At 31.5% G+C, this 15,766-nt stretch overlaps 3 protein-coding genes across 5 annotated transcripts; 1 reads left to right on the forward strand and 2 right to left on the reverse strand.

Moving 5' to 3' along the window:
* Window positions 1-616: 616 nt before the first annotated feature.
* On the reverse strand, window positions 617-3,963 carry LOC120133800 (zinc finger BED domain-containing protein RICESLEEPER 1-like). 3 transcript variants are annotated; one of them, XM_039150316.1, is made up of 4 exons: window positions 3,733-3,963; window positions 903-2,887; window positions 746-811; window positions 617-644 (listed from the first exon to the last, which is right to left on the reverse strand). In XM_039150316.1, the coding sequence occupies exon 2, from the start codon at window positions 2,859-2,861 to the stop codon at window positions 1,539-1,541; it is 1,323 nt and encodes a 440-aa protein (XP_039006247.1). In that variant the 5' UTR covers window positions 2,862-2,887; window positions 3,733-3,963; the 3' UTR covers window positions 617-644; window positions 746-811; window positions 903-1,538. The 3 variants fall into 3 exon arrangements, with proteins under 3 accessions (XP_039006247.1, XP_039006248.1, XP_039006246.1); XM_039150317.1 differs by having other exon boundaries at window positions 628-655; XM_039150315.1 differs by having other exon boundaries at window positions 628-811.
* Window positions 3,964-5,266: 1,303 nt separating this feature from the next.
* On the forward strand, window positions 5,267-6,505 carry LOC120133761 (tubby-like F-box protein 7). The gene is given in 4 exon segments (XM_039150280.1): window positions 5,267-5,272; window positions 5,383-5,519; window positions 5,833-5,984; window positions 5,987-6,505. Coding segments are annotated over 4 exon segments (717 nt in total). The 3' UTR covers window positions 6,409-6,505.
* Window positions 6,506-7,077: 572 nt separating this feature from the next.
* On the reverse strand, window positions 7,078-9,252 carry LOC120133748 (multiprotein-bridging factor 1b-like). Its single transcript, XM_039150267.1, has 4 exons — window positions 9,052-9,252; window positions 8,808-8,891; window positions 7,482-7,564; window positions 7,078-7,373 (listed from the first exon to the last, which is right to left on the reverse strand). The coding sequence occupies exons 1-4, from the start codon at window positions 9,191-9,193 to the stop codon at window positions 7,254-7,256; spliced, it is 429 nt and encodes a 142-aa protein (XP_039006198.1). The 5' UTR covers window positions 9,194-9,252; the 3' UTR covers window positions 7,078-7,253.
* Window positions 9,253-15,766: the final 6,514 nt, after the last annotated feature.

A 15,766-nucleotide genomic window follows, 5' to 3' on the forward strand; every position in this document is an offset into this window, starting at 1 on the left:
TAATTGAAATTTTAAATTTTAAATTTATTTACAAATTTCTATTCCAAGAATATTTTTTGGGGTTTTCCACCTGGATAACTAAAAAGAAGAAAAAAAACACCCAATTCTTTTATTGGAATTAAAAGAAAAATAAAAAAAGTGAAATTATTTCATTTATAGACAATGGAAGTTTAGATTTCACAAACAAAATTAAGAAAAGAACAAATACCTGGAAATACATTAACAAATAATTAGAACATATGGCATGTCACAAAATATGTGGAATTGAACATTTTACCACCAATATATAAGAAATGAACCCCATAGTAAAATAGTAATTATATTTCAAAGAAGAGAAAGAAAATAACTTGTTATAATTACACATGACCAACTGTGCCCACATTGTAAAGATGAAAAGCCTAGCCTAAACAACAGTTAAATATTTAAACAAACTACAACTACTACTTCAACTCTAACCCGAAATCAAATAACCGTATCAACAATCAATCAAGTCATTGCTTTAAGCGTTCAGTGTTACATGTCATTTAAAAGCTTCGAGATGAAGAAATATAATTGCAAACCCACACTGAAATACCTTAGGCTATTGGCATTCCATGTAGATAACACCTTATCCAGGCTTTTTTATTATTATTTGAGACCAAGGTCTATGGTGTACCTTGCATGAAAAAAAAAGGGCATTCCCGAAATTAGCAACGGTCAAATAGTGTATTCAAGGGGAAAGAACGCGACTTTATCCGAGACTCACCAAGGACAAATCAACTTGTTTTGACATAAAGGGGTAGATCATAATGGCTTGAAGATGGACTGGGGTCTATTACATTTATGAAAATAGCATATTGTTAAGAGATATTTATTAGGAATTGGAAATGATTGTAGAAAGAGAAGAAAGATAATGTACGCACCGTCTGACTGTATCAGCAACCAATCTTGTGTGCATATCAAAGCCTGTCGTGTACCGGGAGTCAGTGAACTTCGAGAGCTATCGAGCATCCTAACTCCAGCGTTGAATGCTGACTCAGTGGCAGTTGACATAGGAGTTCCAAGAACATCTCGTGCCATCATTGACAAGATTGGATAACTCGGTGTGTGAACTCTCCACCAATTCAATATATTGAAATCGCAGTTACGAGGAAAGACTGGCTCATCTAAATATTTTTCCAAGTCTGACATTGCACTTTGACTTTGAGATGTCTCGTGAAGGAATTTGTCGAAGCCCTTTAGTCTATCTCTACCATCATTGCTACTACCAGGTAAGCTACTGGGTGGCAAAGCTAAATCTTGATCGATCAAAGTTGAGCAGATAGAGTATGTATTAAAGAGTTCCTTGAGACCGTCAGATACTTCTTTGATATGTTCTAATGTAGTACTGCCATAAATCTGGGAGTAATAATACTCCACCAATTTCATCTTGAATCGAGGATCTAAGATAGCAGCTACTGCCAAAGACAAACTGCACTTGTTCCAATATTTATCGAACTTAGCTTTCATCGTTGCCGCTAATGAACTAAGAAAAGTATTGGGGCTCTTACACCAGTCAATCAATCGGATGTGAACATGACAAATTTCCGGAAAATATATATTGCAGTGGGACATTTATTGCTGGAGAAGACACTAATGATTTCAATAAATAGTTTCAAGTAGCCATTAATGGAACTTGCCCATTCCCAATCTTCATCACTTAATGCAAGGTCGTGATCAAGATCCGGCAACTGACAGAAAGCATTCCTGTACTCCATAGCAGTCTCAAGCATCACGTATGTCGAATTCCATTGGATGGGAAAATCAAGAACCAAGCTTTTCTGGCATTTAATTCCAGTCTCCTGGGCTATCTCCTGGAACTTCCCTTGTATTGATTGTGAACTTTTAACATATCGTACACTTCCTCGAATCTTTTGGATCACCACTCGGAGAGCTTCCATGGCATCTTGAACAAGTGAATCTAGAACATGTGCAGCTGAGCGCACATCTAATAATTGACCATTACTTAGACAAGACTTGCTCTCAGAGATCAGCTCTTTTATTCTCAGAACGATATCATCAGTAGCTGAAAAATCATCAAATGTCACTGCAAACAACTTAGACTCTATGTCCCAATCCATCAAACACTTGATAATTACTTCGGAAAGCTTGTCATTAGTATGGGAAGAATCAAGTGACACAAAATTAAGAATCTTCTTTTGTAGTTTCCAATCATCACCAACATAATGTGCCGTCAAGCATACATGATTAGAATTCTCTGGTGAAGACCACATCTCAACAGCAAGGTTAATTCTGCCTTGCAATTTGCTTAACATATCGTGAACTTTCTGCCTCTCCTTCCCATAAATTTCCATACAAGAAACCTCAATGGTATTATTCGGTGCAACATCAATCAATGGCTGTAGGTTCTTGACAAATACCTTGAATCCAACATGCTCTACCATGGCTAAGGGGTAGTCATGTAATATAATCATGCGAGCAAGATCTAAGCGACTCCGCTCTTGGTCGAACCAACTGCTTTGAAGGTTGAAAACTTCTTCCTTTCTCTGATCCGGTTCATACTTGACAATCGCGGGCTTAATAAAATCCTCTTTTCTTTGCCCTTCATCATAACTGGTATTTGCGTTGGTAAGGGCGTTATCTTTTTTCCTTTTCTTTGCTGAAAGCAGTTGGGAAACATCATAGTTAAACCTTTTCAAGCACCGCATTAGGTGATTTCTCAGATGGGTGGTTCCGCTGTTACTCGATCCACTTAATTTCTTGTTACAATGGACACATAGTGCATAACATATGTCAGCTTTCCGAACCCTTTCAAAGTGGTTCCATACTACAGAAGTCAACCTCTTCGGTTTCTTGATAACTGTTTCGTTAGCCAACTCCATCGAAAAGGTTTAAGATGAGACCAACTCTGCACATTGAACCAAAATCAAATCTCTAGCCTTTCAAGAAATAAAGAAAACATCAACAACGCACCAAAGGGATAGTTGAATATTATCAATCAATCCTGGAATGCAATCATAATTATGCAATTGGTTCTTATTGTACATCAGGAGAAAATATCAACAATAAGCTGGTGAATAAGCACTGCAACATGTTAATTTGTGTTGCTTTAATTGCATTCTAGTTGCCTAACATGAAAGTAAAGAGAGAAATGGTTAAAAAAAACTCCACAAAATCTTTATATTGCACTTTTTTTAGTAACAAAACCAGTGAGGATGAAAATTTGTTCTAATTATCAACATATAGATCTCTTAGTTTTCAGCAACTAAAACCAGAAAATTAGTTCTGAATAAGCCAAACAGGCAATTCTCCTTTCCCTTTTCCCCCTCAAAATGATATTTACCAACAGCCATGCTAATATATACACAAAAAAATATATATGGCTCATTATTCAAAATCAAACATATAAAACAATATTAAAAAAATTCACCAACTATGAAAAAAAAACAACAGTAACAAGAAAAAGGCAAAATTTAGCCAAATACCACAGGTTTTATGTTTCTCTTAAGGGGGAAAAAAGGGCTAAAAATGATCTGCATTATGAAACCAAATAAGTTGTCTTATCAAAATAAAGAAAATAAGAACTAGTAATAATACAACAACAACAAAAATCGTACAAAAGCCACCAAATTTACACTCAATTCAAGATAATGAATTCTATAAAAAAAATCCCAATAAAGATGAACGCTAAGAAGGGACTAAAATCACACAACTAAAACAAATAATACTAAACCCAGGAAAAAGTAAACATACCCAGATTGTGTTGTAGATAAAAAAAAACTTGGCTACACAGGCGGGTCCAATTGGAGGATCCGAGAAGTTATTAGGGTTTGGATTTCGTTGATAACAGAAGGGGGGAAAGGGAGAAATAGAGACTGGATCCGAGCTTGGATTAAGTAAGAAATTTGGGTCATGATCCGAATAAAAGTACGGGTGGGTCAACGTCGCTAAAGAGCCAAATTTTCATGATAACCAATTCGAGAAATGGAAAAAAGGATGAAATGGACCGGCTAAAATGCCAATCCGGTTTTGATGTAAAGAAAAAAAAGAATCTGGGTTTGGTTCGACCCTTTTGAGTTTCTCTTTCAGTTATGCAAATTAATATCTAGTCAAATATTCTATTTTGGTATTGAATTTAATTCGGTGAGATCGGAGGATTTAGGAAAGGTTTTAAATACTAATTAAAAGATTTTAAAATTTAAACATTTTTATATCTTATTTATCTCGATTCATATCATTTTCATTAAACTTCTGGAATCAAATAATTATCAATCTATTATTTTTAATTCTGTAAAAGTTATTTTAGATTTTTTAAAAGTATTTTTACAGTAAATCTTGATTTTTTTTTAGATTGTTAACCTTTTGAAATAATTTATATTTTGAATAACTAAATAAATAGAACTCTACATATTCTAAAAATATTTTTTTAATATATATATATATATATATATATCAACGAATTATCCTTGTCTATTACATTAAATAAAATCCTCAACGAATTATAGAAAATTTTATTTTTAAAGAATAGAGGGATAGAATTACACCTCATTTTTATATATTCCTACTTCATAATAAGTTATTTTACACTGGCAGATCAACACATATATTAGGATTTTACTCGTATTTTAATCTATGAAATTATGTTATTATTTTGATTTATGCAATATTGTAATTTGGAGTTTTAATTTTGTATAAATAATTTTATATTATTATAATTTGATTTTATTCAACATGGATGATTTACAAAGTAAATTTGATTTGTTGAATTTAAAATGAAAAATTCTAAATCTAGTTTCAGATATTTTCGATCGAGTTTAGGATGTTACACATCTTTTATCTAATAAAAATTGAAATTAATCATTAAAGTGTCAATCTAATAGTTTATAATATTGGCGTGACCATCTACGATGCTGATGTGATTGTTCATAGTTAATGATGATGTGGTAGGGGCTAATTTGATTTTTTTCCACAAAGTTTGAAGGTAAATTTATTTTTTAAGAAAAATAAAATTTAAAAAATTAATTAAAACTTAAAATAATATGAAAATATTCAAAAAATAAAATACTAAATACTAAAAATAAAAAAAAATTATTAAAAATAAAATACTAAAAACGCAATTGTTTCGAAGTTTCTCTAGCATGCAGATTAACCCTTCAAAGCCTAAACTTTTCTCTTCGATATTGAGGATTCGGTCTTGAATGTTGTTGCTGAGGCTACTAGAATTAAAATAAGGAGGCTGCCTGTTAGATACCGGGGGAATCCCTTATCACTAAGAGACTCGCAGTGAATGATTGTAAGCCTCTTTTGGACAATATTTTCAATCGGCTCCAAAGCTGGTATGCTAAGCAACTTTCACACATTGGAAGATGGCAATTGATTCAGTTTGTTGTTTTTAGCATTCAGTGGTTCTGGAGTAGACAGTTAGGGAAGTTTCTATTTGCTGCACGGAGATATCGACATGGTGCTCATATTGAGTATATTATGTCCCTTGATGCTGATGACCTATCCCAAGGCAGTAATGCCTATGTTGGGAAGTTAAGGTAAGGGATCAAACTTCGGATGTGGTATTTTATGCTATGATTTTTCTCTTTCAGTCTAGCTGGAACGTGATTAACAATATACGCTCTTCGAATTTAGTGAAGGAGCTTTATATATATAAATTCTCAGTTAAATCTTTTAGGTAAAAAGGTCTGTCTACTGGATGTGTAAAAATTTGCCTGTACTTTAAGTTGAAAGGGTGTATGGTTTACATTTTATCCATGTTTTGTGCAATGTGAATCATTTTTGGTCAGATTTTTAGAGTGCTTTATTATCTTTTACGTGGCACTCAAATGTAAATGTAAATTCTTGCAGTTCAGATTTTCTGGGCACCAACTATAAGATCTTTGATAGTCAACCACCTCACAGTGGTGCAAAGCCTGCAAGCAGTAGAGCCAGTCGGAGATTCGCAAGTAAGCAAATCAGCCCCCAAGTTCCAACTGGCAATTTCGAGTTTGGTCAAGTGTCTTAAAGTTCAATTTCTTGAAATCAAGAGGTACTAGAAGAATGGTTTGCTTGATAAAATGCCCTTTGCAGGAAGAGAAAGACAATGACAAGCATTTAGACGACACCAAGATGAAAATGCCTACAAATGCTGCCTCTGGTCACACAGTTTTGAAGAACAAAGCTCCAAGATGGCATGAGCATTTACAATGTTGGTGCTTGAATTTCCATGGTCGGGTAACAGTAGCATCGGTGAAGAACTTTCAGCTGTCTGCAACCGTATACCCGAGCCAACCAGGAAGGAAAGGAGACAAGGAAACGGTTGTCCCCCAGTTCGGGAAAGTAGGGGACGATACATTCACCATGGATTATAGGCAGCCCTTGTCAGCCTTTCTTGCTTTTTCCATCGGTCTTACAAGCTTTGGTACGAAATTGGCTTGCGAGTGATTTTGTATTGTTATGTTATATGTTTAAATTTTATAGTTACGAGATTTGGTTTGATGGGACAAAGGCAAATCATGTAAATGTTCCTATTGTATCTTAACATTATCTTTCTTCTGTCTTGAAATTTGAAATATGGTATATTCTAGGAGAGTGACCAAAATGAAAACAAAAGTAACCATTAGTGACTTGTTTACAAAAACAATCAGTGGCCAAAATGAATTTATTTTCATAATTTGATGACCATCTATGTAGTTTATTCACTATTAAAACCCGACTGTTTGCACCTCGACATTGGTATCAATGCAGTGTATGTCAACATTTTGATTAAATAACTTCCAAACCCAACACCATAAATAATCAAAACTCCATTAGGGTCCTTCAAATTGAATCGACTCAAGATCGAAAAATGGATCATTCAACCCGTGAACAAATCCACTCACTACTCATCCAAGTAATCTCCTAAATGTCATTTTACTGAACTTTACAGTCAAATCTGCACATCATATTAATATTCCAACAATAAATTCCAAATGGTAAGTTTAAAATGTCGCTACGATCATATTCCAATGGCAAGTTACTGGCGTTTTTAATAGCTGAAACCTTCATCTGTCTATCCAAGGGATGCCATAATAAAGAGTTGAAATTGGCAAAAGAAAACACAAACTGCTCCCGTAACAGTCAAAGGACACACTTCATTTTCATAGTCATAGTCACCACACAAAGATTGTTCTTACAAGCAAACCGTAACGGTAGAGAACATTCATTTATACCCACAAGTTTTACGACTCAAAGATACTGTTAGATATTCGAGAGTTCTAATTGTTGTTTCCACAAGAAATCAACCTGTCTCACTTCTTTCCTCGCAGCTTTGTACCAAGAGCCCTTTCGAGTTTACCAATTATCTGTTGATTAGGAATGGCTTTTCCAGATTCGTACTCATGTATGATCTGGGGTTTCTCATTTATCAACTGTGAGATGAAAAAAATGATTCAATTTAAAAACTTAAAATTCAATAGACTCAATACTCTTAGGTATGTGGGGAATACACAGAGAGAGAGATAGAGAGAGAGAGAGACCTGTGCAAGTTGAGCCTGGGTAAGTTTCTTGTCCATTCGAGCCTGCAGAATGGCTTTCTTCAGTTCAGTTGGAACTCGATCATCTGTTCATAAGAATAAACATGAATAAAAATTTACAATGCTCATTATAAGATTGAAGTACGGTCAGTACGGTCAGATATGCAACAAGTATGGTAATGGCAGGTAGATACATTTAACATATAAGTTCAACATAGTATTGGAGGCTAGGTTTAGGATCATATCATATTGTAATAGTCAATTTTGTAAATGAAAAGTCATTTCCCTTTTTATGCATGGGATTACCAAATATGTGTAACAAGGTAAGCCATGGTTGTTATAAAAGAATATGGCAAGTTACAAAAGAATATGGCAAATTTCAAAAGCAATATATATGTAAATCATATGTTGCTCCCATTCTTCAGGTTACTTGAGGTACCCGTGTTCAATGTATATCCAGATTAGGTATGGGAATAAGATCCTTCAAATATATGGAAATCTTAAAAACAAACAAACAAATAAATAAACATATCATGTATGACACATGTCAGTCATTGTGACACGCAAGTCTAAGCAACAAAGGATCATAAAAAAACTAATTGGACTTCCAGAGAAACAAATATGGAGCAAAGGCAATTCAGGGATCACAGGACCAGAAAACAACCAGACACTCTAGAACAAGATGCTATCCTTAGAGAAAATGAACTGACAAAAGGCCGGATCCAGGTATGAATGGATGAATAATATACCAACTAAATCCATCCTGATGTTACTATACACTACCATTGTCAACAATTTAAATCTCAATGTTCACCCCCCAAAAAATGCAGAAGATCGAGACATTTTAAAAAAGCAAATGCAGGTGCATTTAAACTTGTATTGGTTCCTAACCTCACAATTCGAAATGAATTCACAACGCTTCTCTCTATTGGTAAATACCATATGCTAAGAACTTAATGAAAAACTTCTAGTTCTATTTGTACAAGATTGAAGCTAGGGATTTAAATTGCAGCACTTAAGATGTTTTTTTTATTGACATCGTATTTGCTGTGATTGTGAACAAAACAACCTACTTTAAATCGACAATCTATTTGCAATCTAAAAACATACATCAGCATTATAATACTCCCAACACATAAATTCCTCAAAAAATGTTTGCACAACAATCAGATTAGAATCCATTAACAATACATTCAGCTCAAAAGCTATTAGTATCCTTCGAGCAATAGAATTGGGGATTTTCATACATAAGAAATGAACCATATATAATTCAGCTATAATGGTGTATAAAAAAGGATAAGAATAAAAAAAAGATAAGATATTTCTTACGAGCAAGGTTTTCAGTTTCCTCATCAAGCTTCCTTGTATTGAGAGAAGTACTACTAGATGCTGCCCTGTTCGTCCCAGCATTCGCTGCATGTTTCCATATATATATAAAACTGGTGCATTATTCTCACTAACAAAAAGAATCCTTTCTGAAAAAACAGATATTGTTTCGATTCAAATGATGGGTTTTTTTCCCCTCTCTTTTATATTTAATTCAAAAGGAAAGGGTAAAAATAGAAAAGAATACATTTTTTGACGGATTCGATCTCGGCACCAGCACGACGAGCGGCGTTGACGACTTTCTCATCCTTCTTGGTGGCGGCGTTAGGGGCCTTTTTGCGAATGACGACGGGCTCCCAGTCTTGAGTTAGAGGTCCTATCCCGGCCATCGTTTTCTTCAGTTGAGCTTCTTTTTTGTTGGATGAAATGAAAAGAGTGTGGAATTCAAAGAGATTCTCGGCCTAAACAAAAGTTCAAAATGTGTTTAAAATATGTAAATGTCACCAAAATATCCATTTTATATTGTTTTGATCCAGTACGATCAAGTATTGATAAGATGTAAAAGCAGTATTCTTATATGCTTGTATTGAACATACGTTAAAAATTTGAGAACGAATTTTCTTGAAAGTAAGGGAGAATTGTAATACAAAAAAAAAATTGATTAGTGGTTGAAGTGTAAATTTTGAAAATTTAGAGATTAAAGTATAAAATTGTAAAAGTATAAGGATTAAAAATGTAAATTTTAAAAGTTATATTTTTATTGTAAATTAGTAGTTTATCCCAAGATAATTATTTTATCCAGAATTTGCATAAAAGTCTATTAAATGATAAAATTCAATATATTATTTTGATAATCGGCTCAAATCAGAATTTATAAAAATTTGCAGGAAGGTAGATTTGGATTGGAAAAATTATATGAATATTTTTAAATAGAGAAATTTAAGTTGGATCTCTGGAATTTGGTGAGAATTGTACTATAAAGTGAGATAGTGCAATTTAGTTACTAAAATAAAATTTCAAAAAATTGAAGGGTCAAAAAAGAAAAATTGAGAGATGAAATTTTTACAGCTATTTAATAATATTAAAATAGAGATAATGGAGTGGCATTATTATAATTTTGGCAATTCATTAATGACAATTTAGGTTTTTAGCCTAAAATGAATAATTTTTTATTGGTTTTAAGAGTTAAAATTAGAGGGATTTTTTCATAAATTTCGGGAGTTTGTTCTTCTCAAGCAGGTTACTGAAACTCATAACTAATGTGAGCAATTTCTTTTATTTTCCATTTTTGATCAAATTTAGTAAGATTTTGGGCTAAAGTGTGAATAAGAAAATAATCCCCATTAAATTCTCTACAATTTGGTGCAATTATTTCTTGGTTTCATGCTTGAATGGTGAAAGTTGTGATTTTGGTGGATGAAGAGGAGTTGAGAATTTGATGAAATTAAGTTAGATTTTGATATTAGGAGTGTTGTAGGGTTATAATTAAGCATGAAAGTTGAATAAAAATTGTTGGGGGATTGGTCTGGTGATTTAGCTATTGATGGATATGTTAGGAACTTGGTTGAATTTGATTTGTTTGCTTGCTTTGAATTTGATTGAGAATGATTAGAATTAATTGGAAGTGAGTTTTACTTGACGAATCAAGTTTGAAACAAGTTGGAGAGTATTAGGAGCCTATTTTGCATGACTTGAGAAATTAAACCATAATTATGTAATTGTTGGAAATTATTGTATTGTGTTGATGATGTTAGGATCTTCAATTGATTCATTTATTTTCATTTGATAAGCTAATAAAAGTAGTGAATAAGTTAATAATGCAAATTAGTGTTAGTAATATGGACAATAAGTTTAGAAAATGACTATAAATTTTAAAAGAATGAATAAAAGACTATTTTTATACATTTGGATTCGTAAATCAGTCTAGTTTTGTGTAAAACAAACAAATAATGATTTAGAGGTGTGTACAAAAATATATAAATTTTTATGAAAGGTCATAAACTTTGACAACAGATTCTGCTTCAAACAGATTTTGTAAGCTAGATTAAAAATTTTGCCAAAAAATGTACAAGTTGAATTCGAAGAAGTTCCTTATATGGTTAGATTCATATTCGAGTCTAGTTTTTAATGGTTCAAACAGAATAATTTTTAAGTGTATATATTAATACATAAAAATACTTCTTTGAGGGTAGTGTAAACTACCGGTATATGAAATGGTGGTAAATTATGCATTTTGTGATATTTTTATGTCATTTGCTATTTTAATTGGTTGAAATGAGCCAACTCTATTATCTTTGCATGAAAATTATGACCTTTATCATATGAGGAAATTATGATAATTTCATGGAAATGTTGCTTAGAGGATGAATTTATATTTGAATCAAAATAGAAATTGTGTTAGGAAAACTTAAAAGTATTTGGCCAAAGGAAAGAAATAAAGAAATTTTGTGGTAAAATTTTACAAGGTTTAGAAAATATGAATGAGTGATTCACAAATTGAGAAATATGAAGATTAACGTGTAATTGTTTAATAATTGATGTATTAGGATGATACTAAAAGTTGGAGTGCTAATTTTATGTCTAGATGGTGAATTGGAATATTTGTGAATTTAGGATTAAATGACAAGAAGCACTATATTAAACAAAATAGAAAATTCAAAATTTAAAAGAATTTAACTTATGGTTGAAATTATGATATTATGGATTTGGAATTAAATTTGGAAGAATATATAAGCTAAAGAACTAAATTATAGATATGGAGAATAAGGATTAAAGTAGAAATTGAGTATGAGATGATGTGTAAAGTCTAAATAATTATTAGAGAGACTTGAATAGTTAAATTGGGATTTGGTTTAATGTGAAAAGTTGTATAAGATAGAGATCAAATTCGTAGGTTTTAGGAAAGTTGGTGGTGAAATGATAATTGGGTAAAGTTAATGTATTACATTTAATATAATGTGAAAATAGTTGATATGGGTTTAAATTGAATATTAAGGAATTAATTTGCATATATACTAAATATTAGATTTATAATTGAAAGAAAAGTTTAGTAGTGGTTAAATGTGAAATGTTGAAAAGTTAAGTGAATGATATTAAAAATAACATTAGTATCAATTTGGTAAAAGAAATTAGTATCGAATATCCGTTAATAATATTTTTAAAAACATTTATATAAACATGAATTATTAAGTTAATTAAAGTATTAATATATGTTAAAATAATGTATGAAGTTGATAATTATTCTTTAAATGCTTTATATTAATAAAAATATAAGACGTAGATAAAAGCCCAGTGTATAAGACATGAGAGTCAATGATGCAAGAGGTAGAGTGCACAAGTACATATCACTCATATGACCAGGGCCGGCTCTGGGTATTTTTTGGCCCGGGGTGAAATAAAAATAAATGTGCCCCTAATTTTAAAAAATTATAAAAATATATAGTATGAAATTGATATTAATATTTTATTAAAATAAACAAATAGTAATTAATTATCATCTCAAAATTGTCAAAAAAAATATTAAAGCACACAAAAATTTATAGAAAGCATTGTCTTCAAGAATTTTTTGATACAAAATCGTAGCATCAACATCAATATTTTTCAACATATTTTTTTCATTACATAACATAAGTAGCTCATTCAATCTTTCTTGTGACATTGTTAACCTCAAGTAATTTTTCAACAATTTCAACTTAGAAAAGCTTCTCTTAATTTATTATAAGAAAAAAATAATCTCTAACTTATGAGAAAAATATAATCTTTAACTTAGAAAAACACTTTCATTTCAGAAAATGAACCCACATGGCCATATGTGAACTCGCATGGCCAGCCTTGACTATTTTTGGGACGAGTCGAAATAAAAAAATAAGCCCCTAATTCAAAAATAAAATAAAATATGTAATATAAAATTTATATTAAATTTTTTTATTAAATTAAACAAACAATAATTTAATACAATGTCAAAAATATATTTAAATATAAAAATACTTATAAAAACATTTTCTTCTAGCATTTCCTAAAACAGAATAATTTATTTGAGTGTAAAAATATTGTCTCGTGGAAAAACATTTCTTAAATTAAACATCATGTTTAAGCATTTCTTAATCCAATAGTTTATTTTGGAGTAACAAAATCCCTCAATGGATGAAAACCGTTAGTCAACAAATTATCAACGCTTTAAAATACACATTTTCTTTCTAAAATAAAACAGTAGGTACCAAAATATAAAAAAAAACCAAGTGACTATGTAACACCCCCAACCCGTATCCGACCCGAATACGAGTCTGATGTGTCACATTGACTTTTCAAGCTTTGACTCTTGACAAAATTCAAGGAAAATTTAAAACCTTCATTAACATAAAAGTCGTTTATTTACATAAAATAAACAAACAACCAAAATCGATCAGAGCATTTATAACTGACACTTTACTTACTTGTCAACATACTATACACGACAAATTACATACTTTATCAATTACTTCTGATCTGATCTTCTGGCAGTGCTGTTGTTATTGCCACTCCTATTCCGATTCTGCTCGATTCTTGGTACCTACATGTAAATCACTTACACGCTAAGTCATAGACTTAGTGAGGCATAATATAAATATATGTGTACGCATGTATAACAATGAATTTATAAACATGCATCCTTACCATTGATCATGACATCTTAACTTGCATATATTTATTATACTATAACATATATGATGATAGTATGCACATATAAGACATATATTTTTATGTTGATTTTGCTTTAATTTATCTTTGGATTGCCCATGTACATTATTGAGAACAAAGGTATGCGAGTACATAGAGGTTGTGCACTATGTTGTCACCACAGCTCGTATAATTCCCTCAAGGGGCACTGAATATTTGTCCCGAAGGACCACTATGTCCCGAAGGACAACTGATTGTTCCTAAGAACCACTATATCCCGAAGGACCACTCCTTAAGAACCATATACATAATACAATGGAAAAAATAAGTATACCAAAGTACCACATATATGTTCCACATAATTACATATATGTCCCGAAGGACCACGTAAACCCTCGACTCTTGGCATGCCAATTATAACTACAGCTCTCATATTAACTCACATGGGCTTAAATATGAATACATTTCTCATTTTCATATATTCTCATCACTTTTCATATAAACATGTATTTCACTTCATATACACACATGTGATCACTTTCATTATTTCACATACCTGGATTGATCCTCTGACAATTTCATTATTTCATATAATATCATAGTAAAGCATAAATGAACTATACATGAAATCACTGTATCCAATATATATATATGGATGCATGTACATGAATATAAAATCAGGAATTCAACTATAAGAGATAGACTTATCGCAAGTCTTATCTCCATACAATTCTATCCAGTATGGGCACTCACCTTAGCCTTGCTTTGACTCAATTCTAATCTCTCGATTGTTCCAGGAACGAGATTACGTTCTAAATCTACATAGTAATACATTGATACATGTCAGTAAACTAATTGATATATTCTAAACTATCACTTCTTAGGCTAAAAAGAAAGCTATTTTTATCTTTTAATGAAGGTATGCATCGATGCACTACACCATGTATCGATGCATCCTTTGACGGGTGCATCGATGCACTATCTATGTATCGGTGCATAAATCCCATTCGAAGTTTGTATTTTAAGTAGGTGCATCAATGCACTCCTTATGCATCGATGCACTCCTCATGCATTGATGCACTAATTGCATTCGATGTTCAATTATTTGATAGTGCATCGATACACATTGAATGTGTATCGATGCACACAACCCAAATTTGTATTTTAATCCCGAAAATCATCAATTCTTCACTCAATTCTTCTATTTAAACCCTTATCATGTCATTAACCCCAATCATCATTACTTAAACCAACTTATATCCATGAAAATCATCTTTAACCTCAAAATCATATCCCTCATATGTGATTAAAGAATCATACTCAAATTTCAATATGTTCTAAATACAATTCTAACACTTCATATTCCTTAATTAACATGATGACAAGTCAAATTTATCTTCAAATTCAACTTATCAACTCTTTTCCATAAATTCATTTAAAAACCCATTTTCTTTAATCTCTTATAACTTCTTCATCTTGTTACTTTAAAACAAATTAAGCTTTCCATAAGCTTAATTAGCATCTAAGGATCAAAACCAGACTTAAATTTTAGCAAACCATTAGCTTTTAAGAAATCTCACCTTTGTTTTACCTTCTTCACGTGTGGAAAAAGAAGAGAATAAGAGAACTCTGAAACCTTGTTTTTCTTTCTTCTCTTCTACGTGGAGTTAATATATAAATATATATTCTTTAATTATTTCCCATGCAAATGACCATTTTACCCTTTATTCATTCTTCCTTGTAATTTAACCCTATACCAATTACACTACTATTCAATTATTATGATTTAGTCACCAAATTATGAAGTTTTACAATTTAGTCACTAACCCGATATTGAGGCTGTTACAAACTATTTAGTCAAATCTCAGAGGTTTTTTTATCTTAAAAAATATTGAATTAAAATGATTTAAAAAAGGATTAAAATGATTATTTAATCGAACGTTAGAGACTTTTTTGACATTATACCTTTTTTTTTATGGTGATTTGTTGCCAAATGCTTTTTCATTGGATCACATGGGTGATTCTCATATTACAAATAAATTTATCAGGTTATATGCTTGAACAAAATCATCTGATCATTTTAAATGAAATAAAAGATATATGCAGTCTATATGTTGATTAAATGGGTTGATGTATATATTTTTCAGTGAGAAAATAAGCATTGATTGGAAATTTTTGGGCCAAAATCACTCATATGACTTGTGTACCTTTGTGGTGCATGGGGTGGAGTGATAATTGAATAAAATACACATCACTCATATGACTCGTGTACCTTTTAGTACATGAGGTGGAGTGATAATTGGATA

This window comes from Hibiscus syriacus, unplaced genomic scaffold (assembly GCF_006381635.1).
Source record: "Hibiscus syriacus cultivar Baekdansim isolate YM2019G1 unplaced genomic scaffold, ASM638163v2 tig00110596_pilon, whole genome shotgun sequence".
Lineage (NCBI taxonomy): Eukaryota > Viridiplantae > Streptophyta > Magnoliopsida > Malvales > Malvaceae > Hibiscus > Hibiscus syriacus.